The sequence below is a fragment of the Numenius arquata genome, chromosome 21, assembly GCF_964106895.1.
Source record: "Numenius arquata chromosome 21, bNumArq3.hap1.1, whole genome shotgun sequence".
NCBI lineage: Eukaryota > Metazoa > Chordata > Aves > Charadriiformes > Scolopacidae > Numenius > Numenius arquata.
In genome coordinates, this window is record NC_133596.1 from 3,887,389 (window position 1) to 3,903,676 (window position 16,288).

The following is a 16,288-nucleotide window of genomic DNA, read 5'->3' on the forward strand; positions in this document are numbered from 1 at the left end:
TGACCGCAGCGGGGAGAGCAGGGCCCTTCCTCCCCCCAGTCACCGCTTCCCCTGCCGAGCCCGGGGGACGGTGACGGGGACGCTGCCAGGGCTCCTTTCCACCCACCCCCGGCTCCCTCCAGCCTCGGGGCAGCCGGGGGGGACGCGTCTCCCCTTGGAGATGAGGTGATGGGTTTGCTGGGAACGCGGAGGGAGAAATACCCACCGGAGGATGTGGTTGCAGCTGGTGCGGGGATGTTTCAGGCTGGGAAGGGGTGTTTTAGCTCATGCAGGGGTGTTGCAGCCCATGCAGGGGTGTTTTAGCTCATGCAGGGGTGTTGCAGTCTGTGCGGGGGTGTTGCAGTCCCTGTAGGGGTGTTGCAGCCTGGCCAAGGGTGTTTTAGCCCGTGCAGGGGTACTTCAGCCCTTGGAGGGGTATCTAAGCCCATGGCAGGGGTATTACAGCCCATGCAGGGGTGTTGTTTCAGCCCTTGGAGGGGTATCTAAGCCCATGGCAGGGGTATTACAGCCCATGCAGGGGTGTTGTGGCACATGCAGGAGTATTGCAGCCTGTACAGGGGTGTTGCAGCCCATACAGGGGGGTGTTGCAGCCCACGCAGGGGTGTTGTTTCAGCCCTTGGAGGGGTATGTAAGCCCATGGCAGGGGTATTACAGCCCATGCAGGGGTGTTGTGGCACATGCAGGGGTGTTTTAGCTCATGCAGGGGTGTTGCAGTCCATGCGGGGGTGTTGCAGTCCCTGTAGGGGTGTTGCAGCCTGGCCAAGGGTGTTTTAGTCCGTGCAGGGGTGCTTCAGCCCTTGGAAGGGTATCTAAGCCCATGGCAGGGGTATTACAGCCCATGCAGGGGTGTTGTTTCAGCCCTTGGAAGGATATCTAAGCCCATGGCAGGGGTATTACAGCCCATGCAGGGGTGTTGTTTCAGCCATTGGAGGGGTATCTAAGCCCATGGCAGGGGTATTACAGTCCGTGCAGGGGTGTTGTGGCACCTGCAGGAGTACTGCAGCCTGTGACAGGGGTGTCTAAGCCCGTGACAGGGGTGTTGTGGCACATGCAGGCATGTTTGAACCCTTGGAAGGGTGTTGCAGCTCATGCAGGGGGTGTTTCAACCCTTGGAGGGGTGTTGCAGCCCTTGGAGGGGATGTTTCAACCCTTGGAGGGGTGTTGCAGCCCTTGGAGGGGATGTTTCAACCCTTGGAGGGGTGTCCCATCCCACGCAGGGCTCTTCTCCGCCTGATGCCCTCCCTGGTGTCCACAGGTGCCTCTTCTCCTCCCCGAGGTGACATGGAGCAGCTGAAGTGACCCAAGGAGCCATCGCAGTGAGTGGGGTCGCCATGAAAGGGAGCACCCATGGGTGCTGGGAGGGGGGACATGGGGTCCCCCTGGCAGCGCAGCCCTCCTCCCAGCCTGGTCCCTGCCGGTGGCAGCACCCATTGGGACCTTGGTGTCCCCATGTCACAGCACAGACACCCAGTTTGCTGTGCCAGGGGGTGGCAGGACCCCCACTTCTCCCAGGGCTGGGGTAGGCAGGGGCTCATGCGTGCACCCCAGTGCCTCTAACTGGGAACGTGTGTGCACACGCGTGTGCACACGTGTGTGCCCTGCCGGGGCGGGGGTGGGGGGGTGGGGAACATGGGGCTGACAGTCCCTCTGTCCCACAGGCCGTGCCCAGGATGGGCTGTGTGCACTGCAAAGAGAAGGGGTCCGGCAAAGGGCAGGCGGGGGGTGAGGTGGGGTTCCCCCCGCCCCCCACCTCCCAGTACGACCCCGACCCCACGCAGCCGGGCGCCGCCTTCACCCGCATCCCCGACTTCAACAACTTCCAGGGCGGGGGGGTGCCCTCGGCTCCATCCTTCACGGGGCCGGGGGTCTTCACCTCCAACACGCTGCAGATGCGGAGCAGCGGCATCACAGGTCAGCGGGGGTTAGGGGGGGTGTCCGGCTACACCCCTACAGTCCCGGCGTGTGTGGGGGGGACTCAGGGGCTCACCGTGGTCCCCTCCGCATGGCGCAGGTGGGGGCGTGACGCTCTTCATCGCCCTGTACGACTACGAGGCCAGGACGGAGGATGACCTCACCTTCCAGAAAGGGGAGAAATTCCACATCATCAACAACACGTGAGGGCCCCCCCCCCCCCCCCCCGGCCCCCCTGCCACCCTCAGTGCCCCCATGCCACCCCAGGGAGGTGCCTCCCTGCCGTGGGTACCCCCCCCACAGGACTCAGGCTCTGCCTCAGCTCCACTGCTGGATACCAAGAAAACCAGGGGCACGCGTGTCATGAGTTGGGTGGTCTCAGCAGAGATGGGTGCCCTCCGTGGCGGGGGGAGAGCGGGGTCTGGGGGTGCTGTGTGCGGGGAGAGGAGGTGCAGGGCAACCAGGTCTGTCTGTCTGTCCCTCCTCCTCACTCTCTATTCCTCTTTCCCCAGGGAGGGTGACTGGTGGGAGGCCAGGTCGCTGAGTTCGGGTGCCACGGGCTACATCCCCAGCAACTACGTGGCCCCCGTGGACTCCATCCAGGCAGAAGAGTGAGTATGTGGGGGGGACAGGGACGGAGGGGGACCCTGATCCCATCTGCCTTGAGCCCAGGTGTCTTGGCACCCCTGGCAAGCCCCGGTAGCGCCGTGGTGAGGAAGGGGGCTGTGGCGTGGGGTCCCTGTGGGTGCCCCTTGGTTGTCCCATCCTGGCGCTGATCCCGGCCCCACGGCAGGTGGTACTTCGGGAAGATCGGGCGCAAGGACGCAGAGAGGCAGCTCCTGTGCCACGGCAACTGCAGGGGCACCTTCCTCATCCGGGAGAGCGAGACGACCAAAGGTACGGGGACAGGGATGGGGACATGGGGCGGGGGGGGCTGCACCCCACGTCCCTCCCTGTCCCACCCTGACCTGTGCCCCTTCGTAGGTGCCTATTCCCTCTCCATCCGGGACTGGGATGAGGCCAAGGGAGACCACGTGAAGCACTATAAGATTTGGAAACTGGACAACGGGGGCTACTACATCACCACCCGCGCCCAGTTCGACACCGTCCAGCAGCTGGTCCAGCACTATATAGGTAGGGTGGGATGGGGGGCACAGGGTGGGGGGCACAGAGGGGCAATGGGGAGGGGAGGGGAAAGCCCAGGAGACCATTTGGCAAGAGACAGCCAGCTGGGCTAACTGGCTTTAACTGGAGAAGGGCGGGGGGGAGGGGGCTGTTCTGGTGGTGGCATTAGGGGAACCCCCTGAAGGTCCCCCCTCTTCCGTGTCCTTGGTGCAGGGAGCACCCAGCCTCTCCGGAGAAGGTAAACATCCCCTGGGTCTGGGTGGGATCCCGGGGGGGTTGGGGGTCCAGTCCAGCCCAAGGGGGTGCGGGGCCATCCCTGGGGGATGCGGAGGAGGGGGGGGGGGGCATTTCTTTGTGTGCATATTGGGGGGTGGCTGAACCTGGGAGATGCTGGGGTAGCGGGTGGGGGCAAAGGGCTGGGGGGGGGTCTGTTCCTGGGCTGATGTTTGTGTGTGTGTGTCCCCCGGGGGCCGCAGAGCGGGCGGCCGGGCTGTGCTGCCGCCTGGCCGTGCCGTGCCACAAGGGAACGCCCAAGCTGGCCGACCTCTCGGTCAAAACCAAAGACGTGTGGGAGATCCCCCGCGAGTCCCTCCAGCTCCTCAAGAAGCTGGGCAACGGGCAGTTCGGGGAAGTGTGGATGGGTAGGGCCCGGCGGGCAAGCTGGGGCGAGAGGTTGGGGGGACGGCGGGGGCACCCCCAGGCCTGGCATCCCCCTTGTAGAAGAGCTCTTGCCTGCTGGGACAGGCTGAGCACCACCAGTTTGCTGGCATGGGGAAATGTTCTATGTCCTGCTTTGGGGTTACAACACGTACCCCAGGATGTCCCTGCATGGGGCAAGCAGCCCCCCCGTTTCTGTTGGGACCACAAGCAGATGGATCCCCCCGTTTCAAGCCCCCCCCCCCCCCACCGCATATCAGATGGGACAAGACCAGGCCGGGGGGTCCCCTCTTCGTCATCCTCTTCCTCCTGCGACCCATGCTCTCTCCGCTCGGCGTGCATGCTGCATTCATCCCATCGCACCCCCTCCCTCCCTCCTCCCCCCTCCTTGACCCCCCCCTCACAGAATATAACGACGGGTTGTGCCATCTGCTCACCCGTGCGTGCCCCGCTATGAAGCCCCAGACCCTGGGATTAGCTAAAGACGCCTGGGAGATAGTGCGGGAATCCATCAGCCTGGACAAGAAACTCGGCATGGGATGTTTCGGAGACGTGTGGATGGGTAAGGCTGGCCCAGCCGGCCCGGGGTCAGGGGGGGCATGGGGGGCAGGAGCAGTCTGGTCCTGCCCTGGCAGGCAGCACCACAGGGTGCCAGGTGGTACCCACTGTGGTGGGGGAGATGGCAGCTTGGCACAGGCTCCCCCCGTGGAGGGATGGGGAATGGGGTAAGGTTTGTATTTAGGAGGTGAGCTCACAGGTGCCTTGTCCCCATGTCACAGGGCTGGGGGGTGCTTCTTGTCCTGGGTAGGGTGTGGTGGTGCCATGACCCTTCCTTGCCCTACCCTGATTTCCTTGCTCCTCCATCCATGCATCCCTCCATGCATCCCTCCATCCCTTCCTCCATCCCCCCGTGCATCCCTCCATCCATGCATCCCTCCATCCATGCATGCATCCCTCCATCCATCCATCCATGCCCCTCTCCATCCATCCATGCCCCTCTCCATCCATCCATGCATCCCTCTATCCATCCATCCATCCATCCATCCATCCATGCCCCCCTCCATCCATCCATGCACCCCTCCATCCCAGCCCTGCCGGGGCTGGTTGTCCCCCTGGGCTCGCCGTGACCCCATGTCCCCCGGCCCAGGCACGTGGAACGGCACCACGAAGGTGGCGGTGAAGACGCTGAAGCCGGGCACCATGTCGCCCGAGGCCTTCCTGGAGGAGGCTCAGATCATGAAGCGGCTGCGGCACGACAAGCTGGTGCAGCTCTACGCCGTGGTGTCGGAGGAGCCCATCTACATCGTCACCGAATTCATGAGCCAGGGTGAGCGGGGTGGCACTGCCCGGGGAACCCACCCTTCCCCAGCTTTTCTTCCCTTGGCTCTTCTGCAAGCATCACCCTGCCTTGGCATGGCTGGGGTGGGCACGGAGATGGTCCCAGGGCTGGGGGCTTGCTGGGGGGGCTACCCTTGGGTGGGCACGGGTGGTTCTAGGGCGCTTTGACTGGCACCCTCTGCCCGCAGGCAGCTTGTTGGATTTCCTAAAGGATGGGGACGGCCGCTACCTGAAGCTGCCCCAGCTGGTGGACATGGCTGCCCAGGTACCGGGGAGGCTGGTACAGGGTGGGGGTGCCCCCCAGGGGGTGCATCTGGGGGGGGTCCTCACTGTTTCTCCCCACCCAGATCGCAGCGGGCATGGCCTACATCGAGCGGATGAACTACATCCATCGGGACCTGCGCGCTGCCAACATCCTGGTGGGGGACAACCTGGTGTGCAAGATCGCTGACTTCGGCCTCGCTCGCCTCATCGAGGACAACGAGTACACGGCGCGCCAGGGTGAGCCGGCTGGGTTGCCACCCGGGTTTGGGGACAACTGCCCTGTCCCCTCCATGCTGTGTCCCACCCTGGGCCTGAGGATGGTTGCCCCCAGTGCTGGGTGTCCTGGGTGATGGGTGCTCTGGGTGATGGGTGCCCTGGGTGATGGGTGTCCCACGGGATGGGTTCTCCAGAGGATGGGTACCCCAAGGGATGGGGGCCCCAAGGGATGGGTATCCTGGGTAATGGGGGCCCCAGGTGATGGGTACCCCAGGTGATGGGTTTCCTGGGTGATGGGTGCCTCAGGTGACGTGTTTCCTGGGTGATGGTATCCCAGGGGATGGGTATCCCAGGGGAGGGGTATCCCGGGTGATGGATGCCCCAGCTAATGGGTGTCCCAGGGGATGGGTACCCCAAGGGGTGGGTTTCCTGGGTGATGGGTACCCCAGGGGATGGGTGTGGTGGGTGATGGGTGCCCCAGGTGATGGGTAACCCAGAGGATGGATATCCCAGGTGATGGGTATCCTGGGTGATGGATACTGTGGGTGATGGGTACCCCAGGGGATGGGTACCCCAGATGTGGGGTGCCCTCAGAGCAGGTTGCTTGGGGTGCTGGGTCCCTCTAGAGCTGGGTGCCCCCATGTGTGGTGTACCCCAGGTACAGAGTGCCTCAGATGCGGGTGTCCCCAGTGCATGATGTCCCAGTGCAGGGCACCCCGGATGCAGGACACCCTCGGTACAGGGTGCTCCAGATGCGGGGTGCCCCTGGTGCAAGATGTTCCAGGTGTGGGGTGTCCCTGGTGCTGGGTGCTCCAGGTGTGGGTGCAGCAGGGTGCCCTGGAGACAGCTCATCTGTCCTCCCCTCGCAGGTGCCAAGTTCCCCATCAAGTGGACGGCCCCGGAGGCTGCGCTTTTTGGGAAGTTCACCATCAAGTCAGACGTCTGGTCCTTCGGCATCCTCCTGACCGAGCTGGTGACCAAAGGCCGGGTGCCCTATCCAGGTAGAGGGCAGTGGGCACCCCTGGGGAGGGCTGGGCAACGGGGTGCAAACAGGGCAGGGGCCGATCCTCCCCAGCATTGCCACCAGCAAGGCTTGCCCTGTGCCTCGGTTTCCCCATCAGAGAGACCAGCGCTAAGCTGGGCTCCCAGTCCAAACCACGGCATCCCTCCGCGTGCCTCAGTTTCCCTACTGTGTTTGTCACGCAGGGATGAACAACCGGGAGGTGCTGGAGCAGGTGGAGCGGGGCTACCGTATGCAGTGCCCGGGCAACTGCCCCCCCTCCCTCCACGAGGTGATGATGCAGTGCTGGAAGCGGGATCCCGAGGAACGTCCCACCTTCGAGTACCTCCAGTCCTTCCTCGAGGACTATTTCACCGCCACCGAGCCCCAGTACCAGCCGGGGGACAACCAGTGACCTGGCGTTGGCACCCCACCCCCTCCCCCCCCCCAGGTCGGGCTCTGGGGTGGGTTATGGGCAAATCTCCCTCTTTTTACAGGGTGGTTGTTGCTCTCTTTGCCTGTGGTCCCCCCAAAAATGCCTGTTGGGGGTTGCTCAGGATGCCCCAGGGAGGACAAGGGCCTTTGCACAAAGATTTTGGACTCAGAGAGGGGGGGAAAGCCATGGCCCCCCACCCCAGCCCCCGTTTCTCCCCTGCCCCTCTCTTGTTGCCTTCAAACCCTGAGAAGTGCTTTGGCTTGGGGGAAGAGTGTGGGGTACCCCACTGTGCCCCCCCGGACACCCCTAGCCCCACAGCATGGGGGGGGGACACACCTCCCCATGCCAACCCCAGTCTCCTCTCCCCTAGCTCAGCTCTGCGCACCTGGGGGGGTTCGGCCCCCCAAATCCTGGCGCTGACCTGGGCAAGATCACCTCAACCCCCTCTCCCCCTCCTCCAATATCGTCTTTAATTTATAAGTTTTTATAGCCTCACCCCAGTAGCCACCTCACCCCCTGGCATCCCTGTACTGGGGGGACCTTCTTGCCCCCCGCTTTTATCTCCTCTCCTTATAGTAGAGCCAAAACCTGAAAGCCATAAACCTCTGCTTGCACTGGGGGGGAAAAAACAGGGGTCCTGGGGGGGCGACAAGGGGTCCTGGAGGGGCCCAGGAGCCCAGGATATGGGGGGGCAGCTCTGCCCCAGGGGCTGTTTCCCCCTGGCCCCATGTGGGGCAGGAGGGGGGGTACAGTATGGGATGACACCCATGGCACCCGGGGGGGGGTCCCGGCTGCAGCTTGGCTCAAACCCCTGTGGCAAAGCATTAACAGGGCTAGTGGGGGGACACGGGGCGCAATGTGAATGTGGTGGCACTGGAGTGGGGGGGGGGGGGGATGCCACCCTGGCAGCTGGCTCCTGGGGGCCGGCTGCCCCCCTGGGTACCCCCTTTCCTGCAGGGGGGGGTGTGCCTGTAGTCCCAGGCTTGGTCCCAGCCCTGCTCCCCATCGCCAAGAGCTTCCCTGCACCCATGGGGAAGGGCTGGGGGGGGGCAGTGCCGTCGGGGGGGGGCTGAGGGAAGGGGAGGGATTATTTGTTTATTTTTTTTTAAATCCAGTCTGTAAATAGAGAGAAATAAAACCTTTCTAAACAAGCTGGGGGGGGGGGCGAGCCTGGGTCTTTTTGCCCCCTCTCAGGGAGAGGGGCTGCCCTGGTGGGGGACAGACACCAGCTGGGGGGGGGGTGGGGGGGAGGGCGGTGAGGGGGGCTGCTAGAGCTGGGGGGACAACCCTGGATTGCAAGATTTGGGGTGGGGGCACCCATCCCCACCCAGGGGGGCTCCCAGGTTCAGCCAAGCCAGGACTGAGGGCTGTATCATCACCCCGTCCAGTCCCAGGGCACAGACATACCCTGGGGCTGGGGGGGTGGGGGGGCACCTCCGCGGTGGGGGGGGGGGGAGGGAGCAGAGAAAGACCTCCCCTGCCCCCCACAGCCCATTTAGGGCTGCAGCACCCCCTCCCCTTGCAAATAAAAGCCTGGAAAAATGGAGTTGGGAAACATTTGGCTTTGGAAAGCTGCCCCCGCTCAGGGCACCCCACAGCCCCCCCCCCTGCCCCTAGCACCGAGCATCCCCCCGGTGGGGACCGTCCCCTCCTGCTAGCTCGCAGGCATGTGCATTAACGAGGCAGCAGCCTGGGTTTAATTAGGGGGGGGGGGGGGGGGATGTCCCCTGGGCAGTGTCTGGCCGGGATGGAGAGGGGGGAGCTGCTGGCCCCCTCCTCTGTGTGAGGGCAGATGTGCTGGGATTGGGGGGGGGGGGGGCGTTCCTGTGCTTGGAGGCTGGGGAGGAAGAGGTTAATTTTCCTCGCAGCTTGGCCTCCCCAGCAGGGCCCAGCTGTGGCCGGCTAATGAATTCCCCAGCACTGGTGGGAAGGGGGGACTGGCCCCGGCCCCATCCAGGGGCGAAGACGGGAGCGGGGGGGCGGGGGGGGGGGGGGGGAGCTCAGGCTGGGGGAGAGGCCCCAGGCAGGTGGGGAGGGGGGGCACGGGGCCAACGCCAGTGGGTTTGGGGACACGGCAGGGGGCTTGGGGACATGGCACCATCCCTGGGCACCGGAGGGCACCTCCTTCACCCCAATTCCTGCAAGGGCAGCAAATCCCCTTGTAGGGGAGGAATGTGGCCACCGTGGGCTGGATGTGGCCACCCCTCCCACCCCCACCCCCCATCCTTCCCCATCCTTCCCCATCCCAGAGAAAAAATCCCTCCGGGAAGGGCCAGGCCCCCGGCCAGGCTTGGCTGGGCAGCGTGGCATAATGCCCAGGGACGGGGGGGGGAGGGTGGGGAATGGGGGGGTGGAGGGGGGGGACCGGGCAAGGAGAGCAGATTGCGTGGCACCGCCAGCCGAGGAGGCGGTTGGCACCAGCCCGTGGCCGGGCAGAGCCCCCGCTGCCAGATTGTAGCCACCGGCCCCGGCCACCCCACCCCAGGGGCACCCCACGGGCACGGCAGCGTCCCCATCACCCCCACACCCCCCTCACCCAGGGATGCCCACTCTGCCCCCAACTTTGTGTCACCCCCGCGCTCGGTGTGCACACTGAGGGACGCACACCTCGTCCACGGGATGTGTCCCGTGTCCCCCAGCCCACGGGGACGCATGTGCTGTCCCCCTCCAGCCCCACGTGGGGGGCAGAGCCCTCCAGCTGGGGGGAGCAATCCCAGTTCAGCCCCTGGTCTCTGAACTGGGCACAGCACCACTTGGGGAAACAAAGCAGAGTCAAAACCCCCCCTATGTCCCTTCTGTCCCCTGTGCCCCCCATACCCCCTGCTCTCCTCATGTCTCCAGTGTCCCCTGTGCCCCCATGACCCCTGTGCCCCCATGTCCCCTGTGCCCCCTATATCTCCAGTGCCTCCTACGCCCCCCATGTCCCCTGTGACCCCTATATCTCCAGTGCCTCCTATGCCCCCCATGTCCCCTGTGCCCCCATATCTCCAGTGCCTCCTATGCCCCCCATGTCCCCTGTGACCCCTACATCTCCAGTGCCTCCTATGCCCCCTATGTCCCCTGTGCCCCCTATATCTCCAGTGCCCCCTACGCTCCCCATGTCCCCTGTGCCCCCTACGCTCCCCATGTCCCTTGTGCCCCCCATGTCTCTAGTGCCCCCTATGCCCCCAATGCCCCCCATACCCCCTGGCACCCCGCATCCCCCAGGACCAGCATTGAGCAAGGTCCATCTGCAGCTCAGCCCTGGTGATTAAAGTCTCCCACTTAATTGCAACTGGAGGTTTCATCGAGCAGAGCTGGCTGGGGGAGGGGAGGCACAGGGACCCCAACCCCGTGCACCCCGGCCCTGGCAGCAGCTCCAGCTGCTGGATGCTGGTTTGGGGGGGAGACGGATGCGGCCACACGGTCATGGTGGGCACCTGTGGAGAGAAGAGGGCAGTGGGAGGTGGGAGGAAGGCTCACCATCACCTTCACCGCGCCCACAGGCAGCCCCTCTACCCGGGGTGCGATGGACGGACGGACGGACGCTGCCAGACAGACCCCGGTGTGCTGGGTCCTGGCTGTGCCAGCCCCCCCAGCCCCGACTCCATCCCTGTTCCTGCCCGTTCCTGCCCTCTTGGGCATTTGGGGGGGCTGATCCCCCTGCGCCCCCGCTGCCCGCAGGGTTACACCAGGGCAGCAACGAGCAGGATCAGCCCCCTGCTCTGCTGCGCTGCCGTGGCAATTCCCTCCAGCCCAAAATTCACTTAAAAAGGAATAAAAATGTAAATCTGGGGCCTGGGCTGGCACAGAGGGGACAGGCTGGTGGTGGGGGCTCCCCGCTCCTGCCTTCCTAATGCTCTGCTTTCCCTGCCCCCCCCCCCCGCCCCGCAGACAGAGCCAGATCCTGACCTCCTGATGGGAAATGATGCCACCCTGCCACGTCCCCACCAAGGACCCCTGTCCCCAGTGGTGCCGGTGGCAGGAGGGTGTCAGGGCCAAGCCAGAGGGTTTGTGCTGGCCGTGCCATGCCCCGGGGACCCACGTGGAATTGGCCATGTGCTTTTAAACGCAGTTGTGCCGCAGCCGTCCCTCCCTGCAGGACCGTGGTCATGTCACTGTGGTCTGTGCCCAATTTTCCCCATTGGTGGCACGAGTGTGAGAGGTCTTGGGGACGGAGAGTGGGGCTCGAGGTTGCAGGGACCCGCGTGAAGGGGCTGAAGGGAGGGACCTCTGTCCCTCTGTCCTTCCCATGGGTGCCCCGAGGCAGGGTGAAGGGGTTAAAGGGGTGACCGCAGGCTGGGCAGGGGAGGGGGCATCGATTTTATGTTAATGCTGGGCTGCATCGACCAGAGATGGAGAGACCAGCTGACAGGGGGCATGGCCACCCGCCTGCTCCTGGGGCCACCGTACCCAGAGCCCCTGTGGCTCCCAGCAACCCAGGGCAGGGTCCACTCTGGGGTGCCACCAGCCCAGAGCACCGGGGAGATGGCGAAGGAGGCTGGGACCCCCCCAAAGGTGCTGCAGGGCTCATTTTCATTGCAGAGCCTGGGCTGGGTGCTCGAAGGGAATGGAGCTGCGAGTGCTGGGGAGGGTGAAGCTCAACATCCAGACATGGGGGGGCTCTGGCTCCTTCCCCCCCCCCCCCCAAGGCTGACAGGTCCCTGCAGCATCACAGGCAGTGCTGCAGAGCCGAGCCCTGGCTGCAGCATCTTCTGGAGAAGAGGTGAAAGCAGCTCAGCATCACCTCCCCTGCCCTCACCCTGCCTGCAGCCAAGGGCCAAATCCATCATCAGGCTGTGGCATCGAGTCCCCCCCCCTCCATGATCCCCAGGATCCCCCTCCCCCCATCCCCATCGTACCCAGAGCTGCCTGCCATCCCTGCCCGTGCCCACACGGTCCCGCTCCGGCTGGCTGCTCTGCCTGCACCCTGCCAGCCCCGGTCCACGCAAGCGTGGCAGGAGCTGGTGGGCGAGGAAGGGGGGGGGGGTTCTGGAGCAAGCGTGCCCACCCCGTGCCAAGCGTGCGGTGGGCGCAGGTGTGAGACCACTGCAGATGGCCGGCGCTGCAGACCCTGGCACGAAGGAGCCGTGGCACTGCCACCCCTCCCCGGGGGGTGTCCCCTCGCCCCGAGCTGCTGCTGGGAGCCGTGTCTCCCCTGTGTCCGGGAAGGAGCCATCCCCACCCAAAACAGGCCTGGGAACTGGGTTTGTCCCTGTCCCTCTCTGCCCAAGCTCCCCAGGGACTTGGAGAACCCACAGAGCTCCTGGGTCATGGATCAGAGCTGTGTCCCCGCGGCGGCGATGGCCAGACAACAGTGGAAGACAGCCAAAAATGTGGTTTTAAGCTTGACCAGGCTCGGGACTGCTGGTCCGGGCCTGCTGAGACTGTGTCCTCACGGGGGAAACCGAGGCACAGCGGGATTTGTCCACCGTCACCCAGCAGCTCAGCTGGGTCACTGGGAGGGGACGCCTTTTTCCATAAAAAAAACAACCAAGGTTTGGGAAGAGCCATGTACCAGCCACCACAGCGTCTGTGACAGCAACCGGGGAGCAGCAGGATTTGGGGACGGAGGTTTCTTGGGCAAAGTGAGGCATGGGGACAGTGGGGTCACAGCACAGATGGATGGGGAGGAGGCACAGCGGGAGCCTTGTTCTGCCCCGGGGGCCGGGGGCTGCTCAGAAATGGTTGAACTGGGGAGAAATCCAGGATGGTTTTGCTGCTGCTCCAGGGCACAGGGCTGGAATTCAGGGAGGGATGGGTCTCTTCTGCCGCAGTTACATTTATCGGGGTGACATCTGGCTGGTCCCAATCCTCCACAGTTGCCGGAGGGGCAGGAGACCCCCAACCCCAATGGGGGTCTCTGGACCGCACTCTCCACAAAGGCAGCTCCTGTGTCCCACCACCTTTTGCTGTCCCCCTCGCCCCCCCCCCCCGTGCCTGTGCACCCCAGCTCTCCCCAAAAGCACCCCGCTGCACCCTGCTGCCTCCAAACCCCCTGCTCCCACCCCGGGGACCTGGTGGCTTTCAGGGTGCTGACTGCCACCCACCCCCCAGCCAAGCCAACCCGAGCTCTCGGGGGACAAAGCCAGGCGGGCCACCCGCTGGCCCGACCCTGGCAAGGGTGGTGGCGATCGGCGCCTTCGCCCCCCGGATTTTGGGGGGAAAAAGGGGGTCGGACTCCCGGGACAGCCACCCGCAGGGCGCAGGGACACGGGCTGAGAGCCGGGGACAGCGGTGGCCCCGACTCGGCAAAGCAGCCACTAGATGGTAGCGTAAGTCCACGCCAACGCTGCTGACACAGCACTTGGCTGGGAGAGGGGACAGGGTGCCCGGGTGACCCGGGTGGCCCTGGGGACCCGCCTCCGCCACCCCCTTTCCCCGGTAAAAAGAGAGACCCGAGGGGCTGAGCACCCACAGAGTTGTGACACGGGTGGCGTGGGCACAAGTCCCCCGCCCCAACGCTGCCCACCGTGGCTGGTAGCCACCCGTGCCCACCAACGGGTCTCTGAACGTGGGGGCGAGGGGAGGACCCCGCTCCCCAACCCATGGCATCCATTTCCCCACCTCCACCCCAAACCCACCCCATCCCGTGCAGCCCAGCTGGGGACAACCGTGGGTCACAAACCTGGCTTGAGAGGGGACAAACCCAGGCCTGGGGACGAGCAGGGTGACCCACAAGGCAGCCAGCTCAGCGTGGGGGTGCTGGGCACCCGTGGGAGCCTGGCAGGGCTGGAATGTGGGTGCCCCTCCGCAGGGACCCCCCCCCGCAAAGTGCCTCGCTTTGCTCCTCATCCCCGCTCCCAGCCCTGCCGAGGGCTCCATGCCAGACTGATATATATATTTTATGATAACTATAGAGATGCACTTCAAACCTGACAAAGGACTTTGACAGTTTTAAGCATCTCTTTGATTAATACATGACCTTTTAATGCTTCGGATTAAATTAATAAATCTTTTACAATCTAACCCATTCCGCTCGCCGGGTAACGTTTTTTTGTACGACCTCCTTCTCTCCCTGCCCCGTGCAAGACGGCTTGACCCGTCCCCCCATCCCCGCTCCCCCCCCCACCCCCCACCGGTGCACACACAGGTACGGCAACCCACAGCCTTTGCGATATCCGTATCCGTAGGGAGCAAAGCCCTGCAAGGCGAGAAGGGAGGGATCCTTTTTTTTTTTTTTTTTTTTTTTTGGAACCGTCCCTAAAAATAGCAAGAAAATTCAAAGCTGACATTCAGGGCGAGGGGACGAGGGAGCCTGCAAAGTTGCTCACTCAGCCACCAGCGATTGCAGCGATCCTGTCTGCGTGTGCAGATTCCTCTGCTGACCGGGCTGGAGCCCAGGCCTCCTCTCCGTACCGCTTCCAGGAGGGATGCAGACCGGTTCCCATCCTTATCCGGGGTGCACAGAACCCCAGCCGGTCCCCGGTCCATCCCCATCGATCCCTCTTGGGGTCCACGGAGCGAGCGGACGGAGCTGCCGGTTTTTCGGGTGCGATAGGTCCACGCCGGATGACAACTTTCGGCTTGATCCTGGCTCACCAGTTCATCCCAGTCCGGTGGCGAAGCTGGAGCGCCCAGCGCGTATCCTGAGTGCAGCTTTGCCGCCTGTTGATTCAAAACCAGGCATCGAACCCCAACCTGCACCGGGAGGGTTGCTGTAAAGCCAGGTGCCGTGTCTCTCCCTGCACCCATGTGTTATTCCATCGATGACTCACGTGTTATTAGCAGCCAAGCAATATTCCCAATTCCCTGGAGTTAACCCTTCACTCGTCACTCACAAAAACACAATGTCATAACAAACATCAGTGGTATTATCTACTTTAATTATATTGTATCTACCCGGCTCCGGGAATATTAACACCGGCGGAGACTTGGAGGGAAGGTGCTGGGGAGATGCTCGACGGAGCCACGGGGAAGGAGGTCACGGGGTGCTCAGGGAGCTGGGGATCAGCTCCTCGCTGTGCCACCACTGTCCCAAGGGACCTTGGTCACCGCCTGCTCTCCTGGCATCCCATCAGGGACCTGGCCAAGAGGGGGACACAGCGCCGTACCCCAAAGAACGCGGAGGAGCAAGGTGTTACCAAACAGCAGGGAAGTTTCCAGGCTCCAGACAGAGCTTTTGCTTTTAAAAAATTAATTAAAAGTGAGGGGAAAAAAAAAAGGGGGGGAAGGGGAGGGCTTGGGTGGCCCCGTGGGGGGTGCGTGGGGGCACAAGGGTGCTGAGAGGCACCCCGGATTGTGGTGGGGGGCTGCAGGGGTTGGGGGTGTGTGTGTGTGTGTCCCTTCAACCCTGCATCTTGAGGGAGGGGGGGGGTGCGCAGTGCGGGTGCAACCCGGGAGAGGGCAGCAATGTCCCGCGCATCCCACTGGGACCTCGGGGGGGGGGGGGGGTGGCACCCCGGGGTGGGGGGGGAGGCAAACCCCCCCGGGGTGTCCCCCCCCCTTCTTTAAGTATCCCTTTCCCCAGGCAGCGCGCAACGGCTGCGCGCCCGTTTGCGCCCCTCCCTGCGCAGGGAGGAGAAAGAAAAGGAGGGGGGGTGAGGGGGGAGGAAAAGAAGGAGGGAAAAAAAAAGAGGAGGGGAGGGGGGGGGGTGTGGGTGAGGGGGGTGGAAAGGAAGGACTACAAGGCCCGGCATGCCCCGGCGGTGCTGCACGGCTCCCCGGGGTGCCGGATGCTGGCCGTGCCGCTGACAGCGGAGCGAAGCGGAGCCGCGGTCCCCGCCGCGCACGGAGGAGAAGAGGAGAGAGGGGCAGGGCGCGCCTCGCCGCCGGCTCCCGCTCCCCCCCTTTTTTTTTTTTTTTTTATTTTATCCCAGCCCCCACAAAGCCGGGAGCGGCAGAAGGCAAGAGAGAGGGAGGAGGAGGAGGTGGAGGAGGAGGAGGAGGAGGAGGAGGAGGGAGGAGGAGGAGGAGGAGGAGGAGGAGGAAGGGGGGAGGCAGCGGCAAGCCAGGGCTCTGCTGCGCTGTGTCTTTCTTTGCTTTCCGCAGGCGGCGAGCGGCGGAGGCGCAGAGGGGAGGTCGGTTCCCCCTCCGCCTCCCGCTCCGCTGCCTTTTGTGTGTGTGTGAGAGGCGAAGGGGGGGGGGGGGGGGGGGGGAGGAGGAAGAGGAGGTAAAAAAAAAAATAGGCGAAAAAAAAAAAAAAAAAAAAAAAAAAAAAAGCTAAGCGGTAGAGGGGAGAGAAAAGCCCGGAAAAAAAAAAAAAAATAAAATAGAGGGGTGGAGGGGAGCGGGAGGGGGGGGGGGGAGAGGGAAGGAGGAAAGCGGAGAGGAAAGAGCAGGCAGGGGACGGAGGAGGGGCGGGCTGGCAGGAGGGCGGAGTTGCCTGGGGAGAATGTGAGCAGGAGGCGCTGGAAATGCTC

General features: G+C 64.1%; 1 protein-coding gene across 3 annotated transcripts; it reads left to right on the plus strand.

Moving 5' to 3' along the window:
* The first annotated feature begins 1,670 nt into the window (after positions 1-1,670).
* Positions 1,671-6,926, plus strand: FGR (FGR proto-oncogene, Src family tyrosine kinase). Of its 3 annotated transcripts, none has more exons than XM_074162160.1 (11): positions 1,671-1,911; positions 2,012-2,114; positions 2,424-2,522; positions 2,705-2,808; positions 2,896-3,045; positions 3,513-3,677; positions 4,841-5,020; positions 5,220-5,296; positions 5,379-5,532; positions 6,381-6,512; positions 6,718-6,926. In XM_074162160.1, the coding sequence occupies exons 1-11, from the start codon at positions 1,671-1,673 to the stop codon at positions 6,924-6,926; spliced, it is 1,614 nt and encodes a 537-aa protein (XP_074018261.1). The 3 variants fall into 3 exon arrangements, with proteins under 3 accessions (XP_074018261.1, XP_074018262.1, XP_074018263.1); XM_074162161.1 differs by lacking the exon at positions 3,513-3,677 and adding an exon at positions 4,100-4,255; XM_074162162.1 differs by lacking the exon at positions 3,513-3,677.
* Positions 6,927-16,288: the final 9,362 nt, after the last annotated feature.